Consider the following 26485-nt stretch of genomic DNA (forward strand, 5'->3'; position numbering starts at 1 on the left):
CCTGGCTGGGAGGCTGGTTAGATTCAAGTGGTTATAGCTCAACAACTTATATACCTATAGAACAACTAGCTTCCTTTCTTTTGAAAAAAAAAAGTTTAATATAAATGATTCATTATTTTAGTCAGACTCCAAAGGAAATGGCAGCATAAATAAAAGACTTCCATCCATTGTGGAGGATGAGGAAGAAGAGGAAGTCATGACAGACGAGGATGGAGCAACTCTTTCCCCAATTCACACAAGAAGCACAGCCTCTCAGCAAAAGAAATCGGGAAGCAATAAAAACTATCTGGGGATAAACTTGAAACAGTTGGCCTCAGGTACTGTTCCCTTCCACTCACCCATCCGAGTTTGCAGTGCAACCTCATCAAGAACCAAGCATGAAACTGAACTCCATTACTATTCCAAACGAAAAGAGAAGAATCTGAAGCTGCATCTTTCATCACTTAACAGCATCATCCCTCCTGACCTCAGCCCTCGGTAAGCATCAGGGAAGCCTTGCTGAAATAGACACATTCATGTGCCATTCTTTTTTTTTTTTCATTTCACTAAGACATATTTCTGTTCCTTGGTGTTAATTTCAATTACATTGCTGTTTCCACAGGTCTAAATGATGTGCATTATTGGTATTTCATTTTGGTTGCAAGACTACAGTGCAGAGTATCATTATAGTCATTAAATGGGGCTGGAATACATATAAGAGTGGGCCCAAAATTTATTATTTGACCACACCACAAAATTTGCCAATGATATATTTTATTAATAATCAGAATAATTAAAGCTCTTATTCATTTTTTTGAGGTGTTAGAATGCCATGTGCCTTAGACAACAGTATGTCTTCAGCCATCACTTATGGAACCTTGCTTTTAAATACTGTGGTTATTTCACGTGTAAATGTGTGTGAAGAGAGAGAGAGAGAGAGAGAGAGAGAGAGATGCCTACAAAGAATGGAGGTTTTGATAGCTATGATAAAATCTAATTAAAATCTATATATAAATCAGTAGAATATTGATTTGCCTCATTTTACTTTTAGTATTCCTTTAAAAAACCCATTGCAATCTGAAATGCAGCATCCCACAGATTTATCAGAATGGTTTTCAGAGAGAAAAATATCCCATGATGTATGATAATGACAGGTTTTAAATAAATTGCTATAATCAGGGCACAAACAGGATTAGTGGACGAGTATATTCACACGGCTGGTTTTGTCATCCATAATATCCTGTTGCCTAGTTGCTGTTTAAATTTGCTGCTTGTGACAGAAAAACAAACCAATAAGGCACTGCTAATTGTAGTTTCCCTTTCTATCTGAATCAGAAAACTATGGCTAAGCATTTTGAAGTAAGTTGGAATATAAAGCTGTTCGCCTCCACAGCCAGATTTGTTTATGAGATATACACTGCAATTTTCATCTCAGACTAAACAAATATATATTATTAACTCTGCTTCTTGATTAATTTTCCCATTCATAACAGAGCAAAGCAAGTGCATATGGCTGCCTCAAACTAATTAATTTCACAGCTTAAGCCAATTCTTGATCATTTTCATGCGGCCCTATATGACCTCATTTGAAGATGCAGTTATGAGTCTTACTGAGCCTACTTTGGGGGACTCACTCCAAGCTTAATTCATGATCTAACCACATGTAACATTTGCACTGCTCTATGATTGGCTCCATGCCTAAAGGATGGCATATTGTTATTATCACTAGCAGCTCAGCTGATTAATTTCTGGCACAGCAAGAACATAAGCAGAAATAGCTGCAAGCACCACGTTGTACCTAAAATACCAGTGCCTGGAAATAAGTGGTTTCTCATTAGTAATTCTTGCTTCATGTGTCCTCTTGACTTACCTTTTGACTCTCCTACATTTGGGGTTAAATTGTACATAGAAGCATCTATGGCCGGTTTGCCCATTCTCTTAAAATGAGTCAAGGATGGCCTTGCGGCCCTACTCACATCAGTTGGTCATTTTAAAAAGCTACCAAACTAAAAGTAGCACAAAATTGAAAAGTGTCTGGCTCATTATATTTTTGGTCTATGGTCAGATGTTTGGAGCATCTGTTAGGTCACAATGGTGCAAAAGCTCTGCCTTTAAGCACAATAGGATGCTGTAAAAACACTTGAAAGGTTGATTCATAAGCAAGAAAATCATGATATATACAAGTATCGCATTCAATCAGAATGGAAAGGTTCCTTAGGTTTTATTGAATACTTGACTGCATATTTCTCTAAAGTCCAAAAACAAAATTGTATGTATTAAACAAAAGTTTACATATGAGTAGCAATTAATTAACCACATCTTGAACAAAAGCCAAAATATTCTTTTTTTGGAATCTGCATAGTTCTTGTTTAAAATTCTATCTTTCTTCAATTAAATTGAATTCCAAATTTATCAAAATAAAAAATAGTTATATATGTATGTATATGTATATATGTATGTATAAAGTTACTATATATATATGTATGTATGTATGTATGTATGTATGTATGTATGTATGTATGTATAAAGTTACTATATATATATATATATATATATATATATATATATATATATATATATATATAAAATAAACTTTATACATACATATATATATATATATATAGTAACTTTATACATACATACATACATACATATATATATATATATATATATATATATATATATATATATATATATATACATACATACATACATACATACATACACACACACATACATACATACATACATACATATATTAGATTTTTTTATTTATTTTTTATTTATTTTTTTACAACCCCTGGTATGCCCAAATATGGGAGGAAGATCACTACTTCCATTCTCTGTCCTTCGGCTCGTCACAAGAGACCATCCAGGCAGAAACCCAATATTTTTACTGTTGCCTTTTTGTTACATTTTTGTTGTATTTGTGCTGATAAATAAATAAATAAAGGGAGACTAGTATAGATCTATTTCAAGCTATTTAGCTCTCATCAGCTAGCCATACCCTTACTGGGATTTGAACCTGGGCTATATTACATACTAGGCAGACTTCTTAGCCATTAGGCCACAGGCTCTTATCCGTTATCAGCGAAGCCAGGGTGAAAGGTATCTATTAGATTTTATATATATATAAATGTGTGTGTATATACACACACACACACACACACACACATACACACACACACACACACACACATACATACATATATATATATATACATACATATACATATATATACATATATATATATACACACACATACATTTTCCTGGGCTTTTGCTGAGACATTAAATGCAATTGAGGAGGAAGTTCATCTGTGAAAAGTTCACTGAAATTATCAGAACTATGAATGCATATGATGAGACACTCCCTTTTTCATTTTAAATTGACTGATAGAGCATAAAATAAATTATACAACATAAAATAGTTAGAGCGATCTCCACGGCTATGTTGCTGTATTTAGTTTTAGACAGATAGGAATTAAAGCAATCTTCCTTAATGAATATTTTGTAATCTGTGTAAAATAGTTCAAGAAGTTATTATTCCATCATGCTACTATTCTATTTTCATTATGCTAAATATAGTTGAAACCATAAATAAATATTTATCGATAGATACACATTTCCAAAGTTTGCATAAATATTCATCAATAGAATCTGCTTCAACAAATGATGATGGCCCCAATGTTGTACCTTACAGTAGAGGGTATTGTTGGTTACCTGCTGCATTAAAAAGGCATGTTTTCAATGTGTTTGAGAAAGAAATGTCTCCTTATTCTCAATACAGAATTGATGTTCAGTTTTGATAAGGTTTAATAGCAAAGGGTATATTTTCAAATGAATTGGAGAAAGTATAATAATCAAACATGTTTTTAAAAAAAATATCTGTCACGTTCTGAGCATGCTCAATAAAGTTGTGTTTAAGCGGGAGTTACTCTACAGCTGATTGGCTGATTGTCTGACAGCTCCTAGTATAAAAGGGAGCTGTCAGATGAACAGCTGTTGTTCCTGTCTGAAGCTGGTTCCACACTGTTAGCTTGTTACTGTTAGGGAATAAACTTGTTAGCTTCTTTATTCCCGTCTCCGCCTCAGTCATTACGGCTCAACCCAAGGTCCTGGTACACAATACTGGCGACGAAGGTGGGATTGCCGAACTGAGGTGTGAGTGAGCTGGTCACTACGGCTGAAGTCACTAGCTGAGTCACTAGGAACCGTGTTTCTCTGCTGCGACAAGACGTCGCCGCCAGCCTGACAGGAATGGCCACGTTAACTTTCGCACCGTTCAACCAAGGCTCCGAGACATGGGAGTCCTATACGGCCCGTTTTGAATGTTTTCCTCCCCGAGTTGACAGATGAACGAAAATGCGTGTTTTTCCTGTCAGTCTGCGGAATGGATGTGTTCCATACAGAAAGGACTCTCACAGCCCCTGAACCTATCAAGGCTGTCCCATGGCCAGCACTGATGACTAAGCTGAAAAGCCATTATGCTCCATCGCCTTCCAAAATCGCCCGCCGGCACGCTTTCCATCAGTGTAACCAAAGTGAAGGGGAATCCGTCAGTAATTATGTTGCTGCTCTGCGGTCAGCTGCCCTTCACTGCAAGTTCAGGAACCTTGACAAGGCCCTTCTCGACTGCCTAGTTTGTGGCATTCGTGATCTCAAGCTCCAGAGATGCCTCTTGGCAAAGGCAGACCTATCGTTCCAGTCTGCTTTTGATGAAGTTCGTGCCGCTGAGATGGCTTCCTCTTCTCTAGCCATCATCATAAAACACCAGCCTGCTGCCGTCATTCACCCCTCCGGCACCTTCAGCATGGCTGCCGAGCCCCAAGGGGATGAGAGTGAAGACTCAGACCCCAAGGGGGAGGAGGACATTAACCGCCTTCACGAGGCGAACAAAAAGAGCTCCCAAAGATGAAAGGGCAACCCTAGATCTGCATGTAGTGGGTGCGGAGGCAACCACGAGAGAGCTGAGTGCAGATTTAGGCAAGCCCTCTGCCAACGATGCGGCAGAAAAGGCCACATCGCCAGGGTGTGCCGGGCCACCCAGCCTATGTCCTCCTCAGAATTCCAGAATGACATGTTGCAGCAGTTCCGGGGCAGAAAGGACGGTCCTAAGAAGCCGAGAGTGGATTGCCATGCCATTCTCCGGCGCGCCGCACACGGCGACCTGATCAACTGGCAGTCATGCCACAGTCTCCAAAAGAAGATCCAGCTGATTGTCAACATTGAGGGAAGCCCGTGCCTGATGGAGTTAGACACCGGCTCTGCAACCTCTATTGTGTCATGGAGCACCATCAAACGCCTCATTCCACATCTTGCTAAGCACCAATTACAGAGTGGCAATTTGACTCTTAGAGACTATCAGGGCAACCTGATTCCAGTAATCGGCGCTAGCAAAGTTAGAGTGAAATTCAAGGGGTTTGAGGGCCGGTTGCCATTCATCATTGTTGAAGGCAAGCTTCCCAGCCTTCTCGGGTTGGACTGGTTCAAGTCCCTCGGTTTGCAAATCAGCGGCATCAATCATCTCGGAACCACTGATCTGGACTGCCTCGTTAACGAGTTCCCTACCGTGTTCGATGGCCAGCTGGGCCAATACACTGGCACCCCAGTGTCACTCAACCTCGACCCCTCTGTATCACCCGTGAGAATGAAGCCACGTAGGGCGCCCATCGCCCTCAAGCCAAAAGTGGACAATGAGCTCGACAGGCTCGTGGCTCAAGGGGTCCTGGAGCCAATGGACCATGCGCAGTGGGAGACCCCCATCGTTTTGCCCATTAAGCCAGATGGCAGCGTGAGGATCTGCATTGACTACCGCTGCTCCATCAACCGCACCCTGCCATCCAACACCTCCTACACACCTTGGGAGAAGGGTCCATCTATGCAAAGCTGGACCTCGCCCAAGCTTACCAGCAGCTGGTAGTCAATGATGCCGCAGCTGAAGCGCAAACCATCATCACACACCGGGGCGCCTTCAGGTGCCACCGGTTGCAGTTTGGGGTCAGCATCGCCCCAGGACTCTTTCAAAGTTTAATGGAGTGGCTGCTCCAAGGACTCCGAGGCGTCATCCCATACTTTGACGACGTCCTCATTTCTGTGTCCAACCATGAGGAGCTCATGGCACGACTACAAGCTGTACTACACAGATTCCAGCAGGTCGGGCTTAAAGTCAAATGGGACAAGTGTCAAGTCGCCGTCCTCCAGGTGGATTTCCTGGGGTTCCTGGTCAATGCCCAAGGCATCCACCCTACTGCTGCCAAGACCAAAGCCATCGTGGAGGCTCCTCCTCCAACAAATAGAGCTGAACTACAGGCCTTTTTAGGCCTCCTGAACTTTTACGCTGTGTTCCTGCCCCACAAGGCCTCTGTGGCCGAACCGCTCCACCGCCTCTTGGACTCTGGTGCGCCCTGACTCTGGGGCCGCCGAGAGGCTGCCGCTTTCTGTGCTGTCAAGTACCTCTTGGTTTCTAATGCTGTGCTTGCCCAATACAGCGAGCACTTGCCTCTCATTCTCGCCTGCGATGCCTCACCCTACGGGGTGGGCGCCGTCCTTTGCCACCAACTGCCCAGCGGTGTTGAGGTTCCTATGGCATTCTTCTCCCGCACCCTGTCTGCCGCTGAATGGAACTATGTACAGATAGACAAAGAGGCCCTCGCCATCGTGGCTGGGGTGCACCGATTCCACCACTATGTCTATGGCCGTCGTTTCCTCATCATCACCGACCACAAGCCGCTCCTTGGGTTGCTGGCCAGTGGCCGTCAGGCTCCGCAGGTCATGTCCCCTCACGTTACCCGCTGGTCTGTTTTCCTTGCCGCCTATGACTACTCGCTCCAGCACCACCCTGGCAAACAAATCACTCACGCCGATGCCCTCAGCCAGTGCCCCCTATCCGACGCCCTTGATGACCCTGCTGCCATTTCCCTGGTGTTCCTGGTAGACGATCCCAACCTGCCGGTCTCCGCTGACATCGCCCGGTCGTCTGCAAAGGATCAGGTAATTTCCCGAGTCCTAGATTGGTTAGGCAGGGGTGGCCCAAAGACACCGTGGGCCCTGAGTTCCTTCCCTACAAATTGCGACTAGCGGAACTGTCAGTTCAACGCGGCTGCCTTTTATGGGGCTATCGCGTTATTGTTCCGGCCTCACTGAGGACTACTGTCTTGAGGCAGCTACATAGCACTCATCCCGGCATTGTCCGGATGAAAGCCCTGGGCCATAGTTATGTATGGTGGCTTAAGTTAGATCAGGACATTGCTGCCCACGTTGCAGGATGCTCTCAATGCCAGGGAGCCCAGGCATTCCCCCCAAAGGCCAAGCCCCATGTTTGTGAGCCGCCCTCCACACTAAGGTCCCATTTGCATGTGGACTTCGTGGGTCCGATTCAGGGTCGCATGCTCCTCATTGCTATGGATGCCTTCTCCAGATGGGTGGAGGTCATCCACATGCTCTCTACTACCTCTGATGCCCTGATAGGGGCACTCCAGTGGTTGTTTTCCACCCATGGCCTCCCGGACGTTCTGGTGTCCGATAACGGACTCCAGCTTACATCCGCCAAATTCGAGGCTTACCTGGCCTCGTTGGGGGTCTGCCATGCACTTATCTCCCCGTTCCACCCGGCTAGTAATGGGCTAGCGGAGCGCATGGTGCGCTCCGTTAAAGAAGCCCTTGCTAAAATGGGCCACCTGGGTTGGCAGGAACACATTGACGCCTTCCTATTGGCACACCATACCACCCCGTCCCCAGACACTAACACCAGCCCCGCGTAACTCTTAATGGTTCGCCGCATCAGGACGCCCCTAGACCGCCTGCATCCCAATTATTCAACCCTGACACCTCTAGACTCCCATGGGGGTGCCCGTTCCTTTGGCCGCAGGGAGGCAGTGTATGCCAGAAACTACGTAGGGCATCCCTTGTGGCTACCGGGCGTTGTGACTGACCAGACCGGACCCTGCTCCTACAGGGTGAAGCTGAACGACGGGAGGACCTGGAAGCGCCATTGTGACCAGTTACGGAGCAGGAAAAGTGCACCGACTGACCAGCTTGTCCCGCAACCAACAGAGAACAACACAGGGCCCAGAAATGCAGAGGCCGTGACCAGTCAAGAAGCCAACGCTGAAGCCCGAAGCGGCGACTTACCTGGTGGGCCAGCCCAGTCCTTGGTGCCTCTGCGACCCGCGCTGCTGCTATCCTGCGAAATAGAGTCCTCGGCAAGTCGACCATCTTCCCCAGGTGGCGACAGAGGGCCTCGCATTTCCAGCCGCATTAGGTGGCGCCCGGCCTATCTTCAGGACTACGCTTGCACAAGCGTAGGATAAAGGAGTATCACATTCTGAACATACTCAATAAAATTGTGTTTAAGCGGGAGTTACTCTACAGCTGATTGGCTGGTCGTCTGACAGCTCCTAGTATAAAAGGGAGCTGTCAGATGAACAGCTGTTGTTCCTGTCTGAAGCTGGTTCCACACTGTTAGCTTGTTACTGTTAGGGAATAAACTTGTTAGCTTCTTTATTCCCGTCTCCGCCTCAGTCATTACGGCTCAACCCAAGGTCCTGGTACACAATACTGGCGACGAAGGTGGGATTGCCGAACTGAGGTGTGAGTGAGCTTGTCACTACCGCTGAAGTCACTAGCTGAGTCACTAGGAACCGTGTTTCTCTAAAGAGCCGAGGTGGCGCAGTGGTTAAATGCAGCACTGCAGGCTACTTCAGCTGACTGCAGTTCAGCAGTTCAGCTGTTCAAATCTCACCAGCTCAAGGTTGACTCAGCCTTCCATCCTTCCGAGGTGGGTAAAATGAGGACCCGGATTGTTGTTGGGGGCAATATGCTGACTCTGTAAACCGCTTAGAGAGGGCTGAAAGCCCTATGAAGCGGTATATAAGTCTAACTATTGCTATTGCTGCGACAAGACGTCGCCGCCAGCCTGACAGGAATGGCCACGTTAACTTTCGTGCCGTTCAACCAAGGCTCCGAGACATGGGAGTCCTATACGGCCTGTTTTGAATGTTTTTTGGTCGTACATGACCTCACCGAGTTGACAGATGAACGAAAATGCGCGTTTTTCCTACAGCTGATTGGCTGGTCGTCTGACAGCTCCTAGTATAAAAGGGAGCTGTCAGATGAACAGCTGTTGTTCCTGTCTGAAGCCGGTTCCACACTGTTAGCTTGTTACTGTTAGGTAACAAACTTGTTAGCCTCTTTATTCCCGTCTCCGCCTAGTCATTACGGCTCAACCCAAGGTCTTGGTACACAATAATACAATTTCAATGATAGACAATGATGAGAAAAGCTTTCTTGCTGTATCTCTTATAAGTTAAAGGCAAGGCAAGGCAGAAGGGAAGGAGGGAGGAAATAAGAAAGGAAGGAAGGGGGCATGTGTGCTAAACTGTAATGATTCAGAATACAGTGAGTGTAATATAGGTAGCAGTGCTGAAATTCAAATGGCATTGAATTTCAGTGTTCTATTATACTTACTGCATGTACAGCTGTATGCATATAGTTATGAGTGAAAGGCAGGGATGGGCTGCTGGGGGTTTGCAGAGCTTTGGGAGAACCTCTAGCTAAGATTCTGTATGGTTTGGAGAACCCCCCAAATCCCACTCCTGGCTGGCCCCACATACACGTCCTGCCCCTTCCAGGAGTTCCCACATGGCCTGTTTTGGATGCAGGTAAGTGCAGAGCATGCATGGAGACTTGAGGAGGACGAAAAACGCGCCTAGCGGAAGTTCAAGAAGGCCAGAAATATTTCCAGAGGCCCTCTGGAGCCTGGGGAGGGCAAAATCTTCCCCACAGGATGGTGCAGCAGGCCGACTAGGCCACGTCCACCATGGGCCAGACCAATCCAGCAACCAGACAGAGAACCCCTTGCTAAAATTTTGAAGCCCACCCCTGGTGAAAGGGTCTTATGTGAGTAGATACTCATAAATATAAGTGCACTGTGTTGAGATAAAATTGCCTCTGCCATGTTGCATTTTACACATAGGTAGTCCTCTCTTAACAATAAGTAACTTAGTGACAGTTAAAATTTATACCAGACCTGCCCAGAACCCAGTTCCAAAATTCCAATCGCTGCCCATCCCCATTGGTAGTCATGTGATCACATTTTGTGTCCCTTCATGCATTTATAGCATTTGCAGGATACTGCAAATCACATGTGGTCTTTTGTATTTTGCTGGCTTCTGGTATTTACTTCAAATTTCTCATTGCAAAACTTACAAGAAAGTTTTTAAAATCAGGCAATCACATGGTGATCCATTAACAACTGCTACGACTTACAGCTGTAATTTGAGGCTCAATTACAGTGGTCAAGGATTACCTGTACAAGATTATATTCAGTTTTAATATTTGCAGGCTAGAGATAGTTCTAAAATTCAGTTGAAACTTCATTTGTAAACTTCCATTGTGGCTTGAAAATATTTTGAGAAATTAGAACGTCAGTGAATTACTAAATCAATCAATAAATGTCTGTTATACAATGAAGTTTAATATTCATTTGTTTGCTATTTTGCAAACAAAATATTACATGGCAAATAGCTATTGTTTTCCTGCATGAAGCAAATATACCTGTGAAGCCTCAGGCGTTCTTGTAGCATTCATAGCACAGTGATCAATTTTCCAGCTGAAGTTCTCATAGGAGTAACACAGCTGCTTCTGTGCTTAGGGCAATTAGTTCCTCTAAGAGAAAACTTTTTGCCCCACATTTACCTCTGTTTATGTACCAAAGTCTGAACAATCGTAACACAGGAATGCAAACATTGAAGCCACTGGAACATACACAGAGCCATTTCATTTAAGAACCTTGAACACAGTTCAACCCTAGCTAACCCAGGATATCAGGCAAACAGTAAATATCTACATCAGCTAGAATAAGCTTTTCCTATTCACTAATAAATAAAGAAACCCACCATCATAAGAAGGGCCAAAAAAAAAAACCACCAGCATGTACAATAGGCCAAAGTTCGAGTGCTGCTCATTCTTTTGGTGAGAGAGGAAAAATCTGTGTTTTGTTTTGAAGATCCAAGCAGTTTTTTTTCTAAGATCAATTAGAAAAATAACTTGAGACCCATATTTCTGAAACCTGTAAGAAGATAATGCTGAGATGGAGAGGGTGGGGGGGATAGAGAAATCTGGTCTCTAATAGCTTCTGATTAAACCAGAATTTCAGGGGAAATAGAGAGCCAGATTAAATGAATCAAGGAGTAGCAGGGAAGGGTTAGCTAGGATGGTTCTCCGATATTTGGGATCGGATACATATTTTATAATCTCTATACACACAAGGTTTAACTAAGACTGATATATCATTAAAAGCTTCTGTCTAACTACCTCTGAAAATACTTGGCGCTTATTATGCTCTCATGATCTGCTCTCAATCTTGTCTTTCTGGATAGTTATCCTTTGAGAACTCTTCAGATACTGTGATTTTTAGCTGCACTATAATCTTATTTCTTCAACATTACTTGTTTTTTGCATGAATCCACCTAATTAATTTTTTTAATGTTCTCTTAATGTTAATAAGAAAATAATTACCTTATATCTTTATATATTAAAGGAATTTTTGCACAAATGTTTTGCACAAAGATTTTTATTGTTTGTATATTGCGGCTCAGAATTCTAAAACATACATTTTAATTTAATGTTGTCAGGTATTGCTTAAAAATGAAAAATTCTATAGGTCACATTCAAATGCAAAATGTATATTTCCTTCATCCCTAGAGGACATTTTTAAATGTTTTAATTGGAATTTTAATAATAGTAGTAATAATAGAGAAACCAAATAAAACTAAGCCTCAAGATTAGCATTATTGATAAAACCTTATATGATACCAATAATATTTCAGTAAGATGACCATAATCCATCAATGATAATTGCTTTAAAAACATACAAATTGAAATATCACTAATCATCAGTCTTATTTTACTTTGTTCTTGTAAGAGTTTAGGTGCAAATAATGAGATTCATATTGTAAATATTATATTGCTCCAAAAATATATATATGTTGTTTATACTATATTATAGCATGATTGATCAATGAGATTTCTGTAAAAATAGTTCAAGCTTATGTTTTGTTTTGTTTCCTTTTTGTTTTTTTTTGGGGGGGGGGCAGGATTGTTGATGGAACAGAGGATGATGGGAACAATGAGGAAAACCAGGCATTTGAGTTTGGCTCTGAACAATTGCGGCAAGAATCCAGATCATCTCCTATCATCGGGGGTTAGTACTGTATTGTACCTCACAAATTATTCATACTGCATCATTTTGGAGAGGAAAGCTTTTTTTGTATTGCATAGTGTGAGAAAAATCCTTACGTGTAAGTAGACTGGCATATCAAGTCCTACCAGAATAAAAGTGTCAGGAAAAAAGTGCAAAGTCCTTGTTTCTTAGATGAATTTTCTTGTCACTTAATAAATAAATGAGCAGATTTTGATTATTATAAATATTGTTGTTTCAAAATCTAAGCTATTCTGAAGGGCTTTAGAAGCTGCACAAAAGTGCTCATTACAATAATAGTGAATTAGGAAAGTAACATGTTTGTCTAACAATTGACTATTTTGAGTAATTGACATAATTGATTAATAGTGTCCAGAATGAAATGCTATAAGGTCACTTATACTTATATAGATAGATTTAAATATTTAGCTTTAAATTTAGTTGAAGTGTAGTACATGCAGTAATAAAAGAATAATATCTTTAAAATGAAAATAAATATTTACTAGATTAAAACATTATCTAGTAATATTGACTATTAAATAACTAATGAAGATATATTACAAAACATTGTTTAATAAAATTAAAGTATTAATTTTTTACAATTTGGCTTTCTGCAACAAAAAATATTCATTAGGTGAATTTTGAAAATGAATTGTTATTTTATATATTTGAAATCTTTTCAAATATTTTACATGTTTGAAAATAGACATTGAAAATGGCACTAAGGTTTGTCTTTATTAATTGCCTAATAATGTTTTATATCCTAAGTTTTGTTTGTTTATTTGCTTAAAGAAAAATCATGTTCCTTTTCTTATGAGCAGCCCTGTAAAGACCTCACTGAAAAAAAAAGAGTAAAAGCTCTCTAGACCATGTTTTAGTCAACCTGAAGATATTTAATAATTCTCCAAGTCCTTCAAGAAAATATAAAATGATTGTGTAAAAGATAGGAAATAGATGAGGAATAACTGCATGTCTTACTTATAGTGGTTTTATGCATCTTGAGGCAAGGCATAATGTGAACTGGTTTTGGCTGAGCCTAATATATGAATCAACAAATTATAAGTTATTATAAAAGTGCCTTGTACTGTTGAACATACTCAATATGGTTGCTAAATTAATTGTCTGGTTTGATGTGCATTATAAAGAAATCAAAAGAAACACACACACACACACACACAGAGGATGTTGTGTGACTATAAGACTCTGAGTCCTCATTAGAAGCCACATAGACTTCTGATCTGATGCCATAACATCTAACACAGAGAACATACGACTAAGGTGACCAGATTTTCAGATTGGTAAAGAGGGACACCTTTGACCGGGCAGGGGGGGGTGGCTTGATTAAAAATTTTATACGCAGCAACAAAAATGTTCATACAACGCAAAAATTGTATTGTAATACTTTTTTTATTTCAACATAACTACAATTTACAAATATAAATTGTAACTGTTGCCAAACATCCAAATTTTTATCATGTGACCATGAGGATGCTGCAATGGTCGCTAAGTGTGAAAATGGTCGCTAAGCGTGAAAAATGGTCATGTCACTTATTTCAATGCCATTGTAACTTTGGTCACTAAGCCCATTATACCACCTTTCTTGCCACAGTTCTTAAGTGAATAACTGCAGTTGATAAGTTAGTAGCATAAGTGAATCTGGTTTCCCCATTTGATTTTGTCAAAAGGTGATTATATGACCCCAGGACACTGAAACCATCATAAATACGAATCTGTTGCCAAAATCAACAGATCAAAATTTTGATCGCGTGACCATTAGGATGCTGCAATGGTCACTAAGTGTGAAAATGGTTGCTAAGTGTGAAAAAATGGTCATCAGTCACTTTTTTCAATGCCATTGTAACTTTGGTCACTAAGTCCATTATACCACCTTTCTTGCCACAGTTCTTAAGTGAATAACTGCAGCTGGCATTTTGTATTTTGGATAGAATCTTTTTTTAAATAGTCTAAGACAATTTAAAAAAAAGAATCCACACAGAATAAATTGAAGTAAAACATTTCAAACTATTCCACACAGAATAAATTGAAGTAAAACTATTTTTAAAAATTCTATGCACAATATATTTCAAAGTATTGTACATAGAATTTTTAAAAATGGTTTCACTTCAATTTATTTTGGATAGAATCTTTTTTTAAATAGTCTAAGACAATTTAAAAAAAGAATCCACACAGAATAAAACTATTTAAAAAAATCCTATGCACAATAAATAAAATATTATTTTAAAATACATTAAAAAAAATAAAAGAAAAAAACCCAGCTCACTTGCCAGCCGGCAGGAACTCCAAGGCAATCCAGAATGATGTAGATGTTAATACAAAGAACTGAGCAAATTAAAATGATGAAATTATTCAGGGAAATATTTTTCAAAGAAACTTTGCCACCATTTTTTCCACACGAGCCGACCTCCAACCTCCGTGCCCCACCCCTCTGGAAAATCCAGGAAGGAACACTTGCGACTTCTCTAGCCAAGTATTTCCTGGAGCTCTATGGTACTGGGTCATTTTTTCTTATAAAAGGAGGTAAAAGGGCGGGGGGGGTGTCCGTTTTCTTGCTTTAATGTTTTAATATCTTCAATGAAAGTACTGGGACAGAGAGAGGGTTAGACAGAGTGTCTTTTGTCTTGCCCCAGTTAAGATTTCTTAAGCAAATCCACTGGGCTTTCAACATGAAGCCAGAAAATTGGGACTTTTTTAAAATGCCCCGGGACACGGGACAAATTGTCCCTGCCAAAATCAGGACGTCTGGTCACCTTACATATGACATCTACAGCACATTGTTTAAAGATCAGTTTCAGCTCCGAGTTCAATTTTTTAATATATTTTTGAATCTGTATTCATCATGATCTCTCCTATCTTTATGAAATTCCAAGTTGTTGGAATTGCACTTAGTTTTAAATGCTAGTTTTGATACAGTCGGTACACAGTTGTCTCTCTGATTAGAAGAAAGCCAGGAAACAACATTAAGCCTATACATTATTAGTACACGACTTTCCTTCCTATGCATTGTTGTGATTACAGAGAATGAAGTTGGTGCTGCTGTGTTAGTTATCAAAGCAGAAGAAACGAAACAACAGATCAACAAGCTTAATAATCAGGTAAGTTCTTTTTGTATTTCATTGAAATTATTCTGTAGATTCTGATACATTGTAAAAACTAGATACACTCTAAGGTTTCATAAATAGCAGCTTTGGGGATAAAAGTGGAATATATGTGCATTCCAGGGACATGCAGTCATTAGAGGCAAGGGAGGCGGAGCCTCACCAGTCTCCTCAGGAAAAAGAAAGAAATTTAAATATTTTTTTTAAATAATTAAAGCCAAGATAGTTGCTACCAGATTCCAGGTCACAGTGGCTTGGTGTCTGCTTAGTGTTAATCAAAGCAGGAGGCGAGAGAACTCGGGGCCTCTTTTCCATAAGGAATTTTTCACCTTCTAAAAGTTAATAAAGAGTTAAAAGGCAAAGAAGTTCAGATGGAAAAGAGGCACTAATTCTACCGCCTCCTCATTTGGAAGCAGCCAATCGTGTCTTCTTGAGCACGCTTATGTTGGGCGGGGCATGCTTCAGAGGAGAGAGGAGTGGGCGAGAAGGAGGAGGCTGCCTGCCTCTTTGCTGCAGACCTGGGCGCTTGGCAGCTCCCGCAATGCAAAGTAAGTGCCCCACCATCCCCGATGCTGCCGCCGGCCTGCTTGTGAGACAAGGGAGCACTTAAAGCAGCAGCCGCCGCCGCCACAGCGTGGCGGTGGTGGCAGCAGCGGCAGCGGCTACTTTAAGTGCTCCCTTGTCTGTCTCACAGCCGGGGCCGTTCCAGGCCGCTGGCCGCTGACACGTGCTCCTGCAAGAGCCTCTGGGCAGCGCCGGGAGGCCGCAGAGAAGCTTTGCTCCGTTTTTCACTCAGCCTTCCCCCAGAGGCGATCCGGGACTTCCAGAGGCAGAGCTTGGAGAAGCAGCGGACGCAGGTCGGGACAGCGGGGGGCAGCGGGGCACTTTGCATCGCGGGAGCCACCAAGCGCCTTTGCTGCAGACCCGGGCGCTTGGTTGCTCCCGCGATTCAAATTCCCCCCCCCCCGAGCCTCACCAGGTATCAACCTCACCGCATGTCACTGGTGCATTCATTTCTTACTTTAGTAGGAATGAGCATGTATTCAACAGCCAAAAAGATATTTTTTTTCATATGATAGAATTAAGTCTACAATTTTACAATATAATAGGAGGAGTTTATCACATTAAACTTTTTGGCTTATTTTCAAATACACCCATACAGTAAAATGTATCAAAACCCCAAGAGCATAAATGCTAATCGATTCAATCATAATGAAAGTATTTTCTACATCAAACAGTTGAGATATATTACATGTTTCTTCAGAGTATATTCTCTTACCCTGGAATTGGAACTATTTTCTATGATTCACTGGGAAAATCTCCAAAATGATCCAACCTCAAAAAGATGAATTTTAATTAATCTTTTCGGGACTTTTGAACATTCTGGAGATTTTTGAATGAGGTGACCATGCTCGCCACTTCCTGCACCTCAAAAATAATAAGATCTCACCCAAAATAAGGCCAAGCACTTATTTCAGGGGTCAAAAGAAAATAAGACCCTGACTTATTTTCAGGGAAATAGCAGTCAACAATCAATAACCCAAAAGTAATAGCAGTCAACAATCAATAACCCGAGATCACTGAAAAAGGCAGGGAACAACAACAGACAGCTCAGATTTTAAATATATATTTAAAATAGAAGGACCATAAATATAAAATTTATATTTTTATAGTATTTTATTCATATTGTATATAGTTTGGTATAGTTTTATCTTTTTAATATAAACTTCTCAGAGTTATGCTGTGTTAAAGTGCATAGCCAATTAATTTAATACATACATACATATGTACATACGTCCTGAAAAATGAGACTGCTACTTTTTGTAGTTACCTCTTTAATACATATGCAATACAAAAGAATTGAAGCTCCTGCTGATTAAAACAGCAATGATTTCAAGCTTCCTCACAATCCTGAAAAATGAGGCTGCTACTTTAAATTGACTGTTAAACTAGCCACATCTTTCTTTCAGTTTCATGGAACTTGGAAATAGGAAGAGCAATATTAATTAATGCTACAATTCTGAAGCACTCTTCTAAGCACTGTTTCAAAATCCAGAATGGGGCAACTCTCTGCAACCAACTCTCTGCAGGTCAACTCATCACAGGACAATTTAACAATTCAACACAGGATAATTCAAGAGAGGGGCAAGTGAATTGCAGCAGGCCTTAGCCTAAAGCAAGACAAGGCCTGCTGCAATCCATTTGACCCTCTCTTAAGCTATCCTATTTGAATTGTCTGTAGTAAATTGTCCCACAGGGACAGTTGGCCATGGTGAATCAGCCATGGTGAGTTGGCCACATCAAGTTGTTCTAGATCTTCCCAAATCATCTTAAAGCAGGTATCAAGTTCGCAGGCCGCGGGCCACAAACGTCACACATTGGCCACCCCCACTCCCAGTTTACCAAAGGTGGAGAAGGCACAAACGTCACATGATGACCTGATACTGCAAGTTTGACATCCCTGTCTTAAAGCCTACACAAATCTTATTACTGTATGATCCATTGTCTATATACAAAATCAAAGACAGTTCTTCAGATTCTTTGAAGTTATAATACAGAAAAATGAAGTTATAATATAAAAATATAGATTTAAAAGTTAAAGAATTACAAAACTATTGAGATACAATACCTCACTAAACCTCTCAATTCATTCAATAGAATAGAGTGGATAATAAATTGTTTGCAAAAGAAATATTATCATCCGTTTTCAATTGAAAGGTTCCGTGTGGTTTGAATCAGTCTATACTGCCATTTCAACAACTTCAAAGATTCACAACAAGGTTTCTTAGGTTCAGTTTTCTATCCCCCAATAGAAACCCAAAAGTTTGGTAAAAGGAACATATAATATAACTATATTTCACACACTAGTAAGACAACCCCCACCCAATTAAAGAATTGTAAGTCAGATCAAAGTGAAATAAAATATAAGTTTACTGAACCAAATATAATTGGTATTATTTTATAATAAAATAATTGCTCAAACAAAGTCTGGCAAATTTGCTTTTCCATCATATTCCTTTATGCTATATTAAATACCATTATATATATAAAGTCTTTTATGTACAAATTATATTTCTGAGTTTGGTTCAACCTCCAATTACTTTATCGGCATATTGTTTCCTAGACAACACTATAAAAGCGGCTTGCCATTGTCTTCTCTAGAATATAATATATCCCAATTTTCTTACAATCAGGGAATTCATAGGGGGAAGTGAGTGCTGGAAAATCAACCTAATAGTTGCAATTGCACAATTTAAGAGTTATCCCCTTTTACAGGTTTTGACACATGTAAAAAGAGCTGGAGATTCAATCACAACCACCATATTGATTTAAAATATAGATTTTAGAGAGAGAGATCCTTGTCTACACCTCTGACATTCCTTGGAGATCTCTTATCAAAATACTAACCATGATAACCCTACTTAGTTTCATCCAGGCAAGGATGTCCAGGTGCTGCTATCTGCTGATACATGTAACAACATTTGCAGAAAAATATTCGAAGTACACATGGGAATATTTTGCACCACAAAATATACTTTTGATATCAACATAATAAACAATAAAAAAAATAAAAAGCAACCTTTCAGTCAGGTTCACTTTAAAAAAAAAAAAACAGAAAAACTTGTTTCTAATTTGTCAAGCATAACATTGACTAACATCATATTCAGACATGAAGAAATGCAAGAGCAAACCAACAAAATGGGTCTTTCTAGCTTTGCTCCTCACAAACAAAGGGTGACATGTGCTCATTATTATAACCTCCATTATTTCTAAAAGAAAATCCTCTACCTGAATAGTAGCTGTGCTCAGTCCAGACTAACCCAATGGGAGAAATGCTATGTGCATAAAAGAGGCTTAATTTATAAGGAACTTCTATAGGGCAGGAACATAACTAGACTTCGTAATCGAGAGACTCAAGAGGCCAGGATTAGCCTTGATCTTTTGATCTTGTCACACATTTGATACTAAAGCTGCCAAGTTCCTGAATACATAAACTTGAAGACTGTCACCATAGAAGTAATTGATCTTGAAATAGCATTTTGGATCCCATATATTCAAGGAGAAATCATATTAGGAATGTTTTTATGACTCAATTCTCCTTCTTTTCTTATGATATCTCTCTGTGTGTGTATATATATATACCAATGAATGAATGAGTGATTAAATAAATTTATGGCATTCTAGGTCACTGCTTTGAGCCAAGAGGTCTCTCAATTAAGGAAAGACATGAAGAGTGTTACTCATCTCCTGGAAAACCTATTGGTGGCCCAAAAATCACCAGATTTCTGTGCAATTCATGGCCCAGTGACAAGTCCCAACATGGAAAGCTTACAAAAGAGAATGACATGGACTACACAGCAACCCTGTATGCATATGCAGGTACCAAAGGTTACTTGCACCAAAGCACAGCTCTGCCATTCCAACACCATTGTAGGAATTTGGAACATGGATCCAACCTCCGTTAGTAGCAGCCCACAAAGAACTGAATCCCATGTTCAAAATTCTACGGATGGTGAATTTTATTGTACTTCAGGCTTGGAATATTCACCTTCCCATTACCATGTTATCCAAAAAGATAATTTGCAGTTTGTAGGCTGCTCTTCTCCCCATTCAGATACTACTTTGACTCCTCTCCAGTCTATTTCAGCAACTCTGTCGTCATCTATCTGTTCTTCATCTGAGACATCCTTACACCTTGTGTTACCCAGCAGATCTGAGGAAGGCAGCTTTAGTCAGGGAGTTAGTTCATTAAGCCTTGAAAACCTGCCAGGATCTTGGGACTTGGAAGGAACAACAGGAACTACACTTGGACAAACTTCAGAAGACGTTAAGACCAGCACAGAGGACATTAGAGACAGCAAAGCCATAAATGCATAATGGGACTGATTGAGTGATAATACAAGTAAGTCCCATATTTGTAAGATCATCCAGTACTGCATGACAATTTGCCTTTTGTTAGATGATCATGAAAATCCAAAGGCAGAGGCTGAAATGAAATGATTTCTAAATTTCAAAAGCACACAGAAAAGTTTTTTTGTGTGCAATTACTCCAGAAATTTTTGTCATTCTTCACTGCTCCTTAGAACCAAAGAATTTGGACAGCTAGGACTAGGGAGCTTTGGAGTAGGAAGACGTGCTGTGTGAAGTGAAGGTTTTTTTGTTTTGTCCATTTTATTTTTCTTTCTTAGTGCTTGATTGTTGCTTCTAGATAATACCCATTTTCCTTCAGGTGATTGAGACTCTTGCTGGTATTTATGTCAGAGCTCTAAAGGCTGAAAGACATTACCATTGCATGTCATCTCCTTGACAATCAACCAAATAGATCTGATAGGAAGTGGTTAATTGTTGCACGTTCTTTGTTATATAAATCAGACCACTTTATCATAAAAAAAATTATATATGTATATACTATTTTTCTATACTTGATAAGAAGTATGTATTTAAAATATTTATAAAGATATTAAAGGATTTGAGGTGTTACCTTGCTTGCAATCTTCAAAACTAATGCATTCCCATGTACATGCTATTATAAATTAGATCAAACTGTTCTTAACTTCAAAACTTATCGTTTCTCTACTGCATGAAATTATAATGAATTTATCCATGCCAATAGAATGCAAATAATAAGAGTGATACTGTTTTATTCAAAAAAGAATAAAAGCAGAATGGTATATATAATATTCAGATGGACTTTGAACTCTAATACTTTATCCAAGTATGATGCTTTTATTTATGTCATTATGTAACATCATCATTTTCATTTTTAAAAATATAGATCTAGTAACTATATCATAGTAAAACCCCTGCATATATTCTTCAATCAAGATAATAACCTGACAGTTGGGTTAAACTGTAAAAAGGAAATATTTCTCCAATTTTTTCAGAAAGAAATATAATTGTTTCACCAGCATAAAAATCAATAATCAATAAATTATAGGATATTTATGAACCCGCTGAAATATTTGTACACAAAATAACTGTATAGATAATCAAAATAGGTATGTATTTGGATTCTATAATATTTCAGATAAGTTAGTGCTTTGATGATCATTTTGAATGTGCAGCATCTATATCATTTTTCTATGCTAAGTGGTAAAGAATTATTTTAGGACTATGCAGGATAGTATTAATAATTATGAAAATAAAATTGATGTCCTATTTTTATGAGTAATCAAGCCACTGTTATGAAACGTTAATGAGTGCAAAGGAAGAAATTTTAACTTTGAGTCATAGCTAAAAGCTAAAATATACTAATTTGAAAGAGGAGTAAATATACTATTTTGTGAATGACATGCATCATTCAAATATAACCAGTACTTTGAAATAATGAAATAACTATTTTTATTTCAAATATTATGACTGTAATAAAATTCTATGGGAATTAGGCCATCAAATATTTCTGTATAGAAAATAATTTCTTTATTGGTTAAATGTCCTCTGCTGAGTCACACAGTTGGCCATCCATTGAGAAATCTGCTATAAGTTATAAATATTTAAAAGCAAGATTCTATTTCAAATTCCTTCTTTTGTATGTATGCCCACTGAACTAAAAGAAGAAGCATTAAAAATTGTAAATACCAATTCTGATAATTATTTAGTATAAAATTATGAGTCCATGCCATACTCTGATGAAAAACTAACTTTTTCAAATTATAGGGAAGCTATGGGAGAAAGATGATTGATAAGATATAAACAAGATTTATATGATTACACTAAAAAATATAGTGCAGTGTGTGTGTGTGTGGTACAAAGAGAAAAAAAGTCTATGTTATTTCTCCAATTTTAAATTATGTCCCTGAAAAAAGGTAAAAGCATTTATTATTCAAATACCTGTATTTTTTTTTCTTTCAGTTATCTGCAACTTTTATCAATATGGGAATATAAACAGAATTGCAACCTCTAATTTAGCAACAAAACTAAGCCACAACTTCAAAATACAATATCTGTATTCAAATAAATGTTATCTTTGAAGACTAGATAAACAAAATAATAGTTCTGGATGAGAAACTTCCTCTCATATACCTAGATAAAGTTCACTACTGAAAATTAATTACATCAACCTAATGATGGTAGCTGTCAAACATTCCTCACTGGAGCCTAATTCTTGAATGTTTTTAATAATCTGATGGATCATTACCATGTTTCCCCAAAAATAAGACAGGGTCTTATTTTCTTTTGACCCCCAAAAGAAGCACTTGGCTTTATTTTCGGGGAGGACTTATTATTTTTGAGGTGCAGGAGGCGGTGAGCATGGTCACCTTATGGCTGCTCCTGTGTTGCAATATTTTCAGGGAGGGCTTATTTTCAGGGAAGGACTTATTTTTGTGCATGCGCTCAAAAGCCTGCTTGGGTTTATTATCAGGGGAGGTGTTATTTTCAGGGAAACAGGATAATTTAAAGCAAGTCTCCAGAGAAATATGAATGGATACTTCAAAAGCTACAAAAAAGAAAGAAAGAAACATAAAACTCTTAGAGCAATTTGTCAATGTTAAATGTTAAATGAAAGCATCTAATACATAATTAACTGGTTGTAATTATATCTATGGTAAAAGAGCTCACTTTTCAAACACTGGTCTAGAATGATTTATATCACATGTAATATTATGTATCACAATCTAAACTTGAAAGTTATAACATGATAATATTTCATAAACAATTTGGAATGGATTTAGGACGTTTCCAAGGTTACCCTAGTTTGAAAAAAACTACTAACAATAGTTTTCCTCCACAATAAGTAGGAATTATGAAAGAAAGACTGTTAACTTGGCAAAATAATACTGCTCTGAAACCTGGAGTTGTTCACAATTTAAACCTATCTGCCCAAATAAGGTATTTATCTCATTTGCCCCAGCTGCTCTCCTGCACCCACATGATATATCAGAAAGCACAGAAACAAAGATCCTTTGTCAAGGAACAATTAAGATAAGGAACTTGGCATCCGGAAAAAGTACCTATTTATCACTGCCTACAATAAAATACACAGGGACACAAACATCAGGGGTATTTTTAGATCAAAGCTCTCTGCATTGACAGTCAAATCACTTTTGTTTTCTCTTCCTCCCCCCCCTTTCATTATTTTGTTGCAAATTATTGTGTTGTTTTCATACATTGATGTTTATATGTTTGAAAATTATTAACCTTCTATTATTTAAATGACCTAAGGATATTATTTCTTTCTTTTCTCTAACAATGTCTAAATATTTTATCAATGTTGATTATCATTGACTTAGGTTATTGGTAGTTAGGATATCACCAGGTGAAAAAAAACTGGCTTTTTGCTTCTCGTTGCAGTTTCTCCCCAGAAATTTTATTAGTTGGTTAGTTTTGTTTTGTTTTTGTGGGAATCACTCCAAGGTTGAAAGACTGAATTTTATATCACCAAATCAATCACTTCTAAAGCCATCATCACTTTTTGTTCTTAACTCTGAAATTCCTGTATAACCCCCAATCTTTTGAATTTAATATTTTTCTACACTAGTATATTTGATTCTGCTAAACTTATTAATTTCAAACATTTAAAAAAACTCTTTTTGCTCACAATTGTCTATAGGTTGAAGAGATAGAGAAGAGGGTTCAAAATCTGCTGGATCCAAATCCCACCCTTTTCAATATTTGCACATACAAAAAGGTGGGTTATTCATACTGTAAGGCCCATCATCCTGCAGATTTTGTCTCTTCCAGCATCTTCCCCATGGACACTGCTGCTTGTACCATTAAGCAATCAAATTCTCTGCATTATTTTTTTTATAATTTCTCATTCATTTTTATGGAATAGAATGTATCTTCAATTTTCTTTCAAATAAGAAAAGCATTTCTGAGAAATGGAAGCTATGTTATGTATTAAATTGCAAGGTAGTCAAAGTCTTTTTAGTATTGTAGAGGGATATCTAATCATTGTAACCTAAGGAAATGAATTTCATGGAACATCTTCCTACTTGAAAATGGTTAAAGAATATTTTACCTGGAGAAATGTCCTTCCTTATTCTCTACTCTGGTGAAGACTTTTATTTTCTGTCTTCTGTTGTTTTTGAAATATAGGGAGTTGGCGAAGGAGGAGGGAGGAAAAAAGACTGGGAATCTGTATTAAAAAAAGCAAAATGCATAAAGGTATTAAGGGACAATAAAATATAGGAATAATAAGTAGGATGGCTGACAAATTTATATACATAGAATATGAAAACAAGAAAGCTAAAACACCAAGTAAGAATAGACTCCTAGACCATATTTAAAATATGCAAGGCAACAAGAACTGCAAGAATGCTTAACCAATAAGTAAAACCAAATCTTTATGCTGTAAAAGAATGATAAAACATTTATGTAATTACCGGTAAACATGATAAAATGGAGACATACACACTAAAATGATAAAGATCTATCAGGAATTTTTTCCATCTGCAATTATACCAATGTACACATGGGGTAAATAAAAACAAAAGAAATGTCAAAATGGCAGCCATCAACTTGAGTTTTTTGACCTAGCCCTTGCCAACACCCATGTGATAGTGTGTTTTCTATAGTTTTATTTAGCTGCATGTTAAGTCTACATTCAAATCCCACATGTGAAAGTTGCCACTAGGATATAGGATTAGTTTATTTGGATTAGATCACCTTCAAGAACTTGATGTCAGCTGCAAAAATGAATATGCATCAGTTAGAGAAGATTTCATAAGGAAGTCTTGACAGTGAAATAAACAGGCTTTTGAGAGCAACCTATATATTCCATCATCACTTTCTCAGAAGCTTGTCAACTCGCTTTCACCAGGCTGTGTTTACATAGCAATTAAAGTAAGCTTATAATGTCTTCACCTACTCATATAATCCAGAAGGAAATACATGACCTTAACTCATCCATTATTCATCTGACTGCATGGTCGATAGGTACAGTAGGGCATTTATTTTGAGAGTTTTTATGCCAGGTGCTGAAACCCAGCCTGTCCCAATCCACCTTTTCCCCAATGTGTTAATATTTACTGAAGCTATAAAAAAAACTATTATGTTTGGCAATGGCAGGGGCGAGGGGGAGGAAAGAAACAACCTGAAGTTTTGAAATTGGAATGCTCCAGCTTTGAACAAGTTGAGATACTTAAGGCTTATGAAACTACCATTGAGTAAAGGAAAAAATCAGATAAGGGCTACTGAGTAATTTTTTAAAAAAATATAACCATATCCCAAAAGCTTAGACGGCAGAAAAAGCACAACATTGAATATTATTAACTGCAGTCCAAAGCCAAACAATGCAGTTTATCTATATAGGGCTGTATGAATAATGCCCGGGAACCTCTGGCTTTTGAAATTTCTTACGTCTTATGCTATTGAAAGACTATTAGAATTGAAGCTAAAGCAAAAATAATTGATGCTCCCTTTCCCATTCTTGTTTTAATATGTCATTAAAGTACTTCCTCCCACTGCAAGTAATGGAAATGGGGATGGGTGAGAATTTCATTACACCTTCTCTTGAATCAACCTAATTAATTCATAAGGTTTGGGATCTGACAGTGGTGAAGCAGATAACAAAGATATGGACCAGCGATTCTCAACCTGTGGGTTGCGATCCCTTTGGGGGTCGAATGACTTTTTTCCAGGGGAAAAAGTTTAAACTCCACCTTGTGTTCCTTGAAACTCCCCGCGGATGGACTCTGGAGTCATCGCCAGCCACGCAGAGCGTCACCGCAGCTCCAAGCCATAAAAAACATAGGTGCGCGCGTGCACCCCATACAATTACAGTCTCAGAGACTTCATAATGGCAGGAAGTGTTCTCACTCTGACAAAGTGCTGCCTTGTCTTTCACAGCCACCTTGTTTCCAGTTGGGGGGGGGAGAAATCCTCTGCATGGATCCCCCCAATTGGAAACGAGGCAGCTGTGAAAGGTGTGTGGGGTCTGGAGCCCATCAGTGCTGCTGAGGACGGGCACTAGATGGGATGCCGGTGGTGCTGGGAGCCGGGCTGCCTGTGGAGGAGCTGGTGGCCAGGGCGCCTTGAAGCAGCGCCAGCCAGCATGTCCTGCAAGAAGAACCACAGAAGCAAGGACAGCAGCGCTGCGCCCTCCTCTGCCCTACCCATCGCCCAGCAATGTGCTGCCACCACCGCTTCATCGGGCAGGGCAGGCAGGGGGCGGGCATGGCCTAGTTTCCAATTGGGGAGAAATCCTCTTCATGGATCCCTCCCCCAATTGGAAACAAGACGGCTG

At 39.1% G+C, this 26485-nt stretch overlaps 1 protein-coding gene across 1 annotated transcript in view; it reads left to right on the forward strand.

Moving 5' to 3' along the window:
* The window catches only part of KCNH8 (potassium voltage-gated channel subfamily H member 8), a 215977-nt gene extending 195119 nt beyond the window's left edge, over nucleotides 1-20858 (forward strand). Inside the window, exons 13-16 of the mRNA XM_032237738.1 lie at nucleotides 122-477; nucleotides 12078-12184; nucleotides 15218-15294; nucleotides 19483-20858. Of these exons, the coding sequence (XP_032093629.1) occupies nucleotides 122-477; nucleotides 12078-12184; nucleotides 15218-15294; nucleotides 19483-20175 (1233 nt within the window). The 3' untranslated portion in view covers nucleotides 20176-20858. The remainder of the gene's footprint in view (nucleotides 1-121; nucleotides 478-12077; nucleotides 12185-15217; nucleotides 15295-19482) is intronic.
* Nucleotides 20859-26485: the final 5627 nt, after the last annotated feature.

The sequence above is a fragment of the Thamnophis elegans genome, chromosome Z (genome assembly GCF_009769535.1).
Source record: "Thamnophis elegans isolate rThaEle1 chromosome Z, rThaEle1.pri, whole genome shotgun sequence".
Lineage (NCBI taxonomy): Eukaryota > Metazoa > Chordata > Lepidosauria > Squamata > Colubridae > Thamnophis > Thamnophis elegans.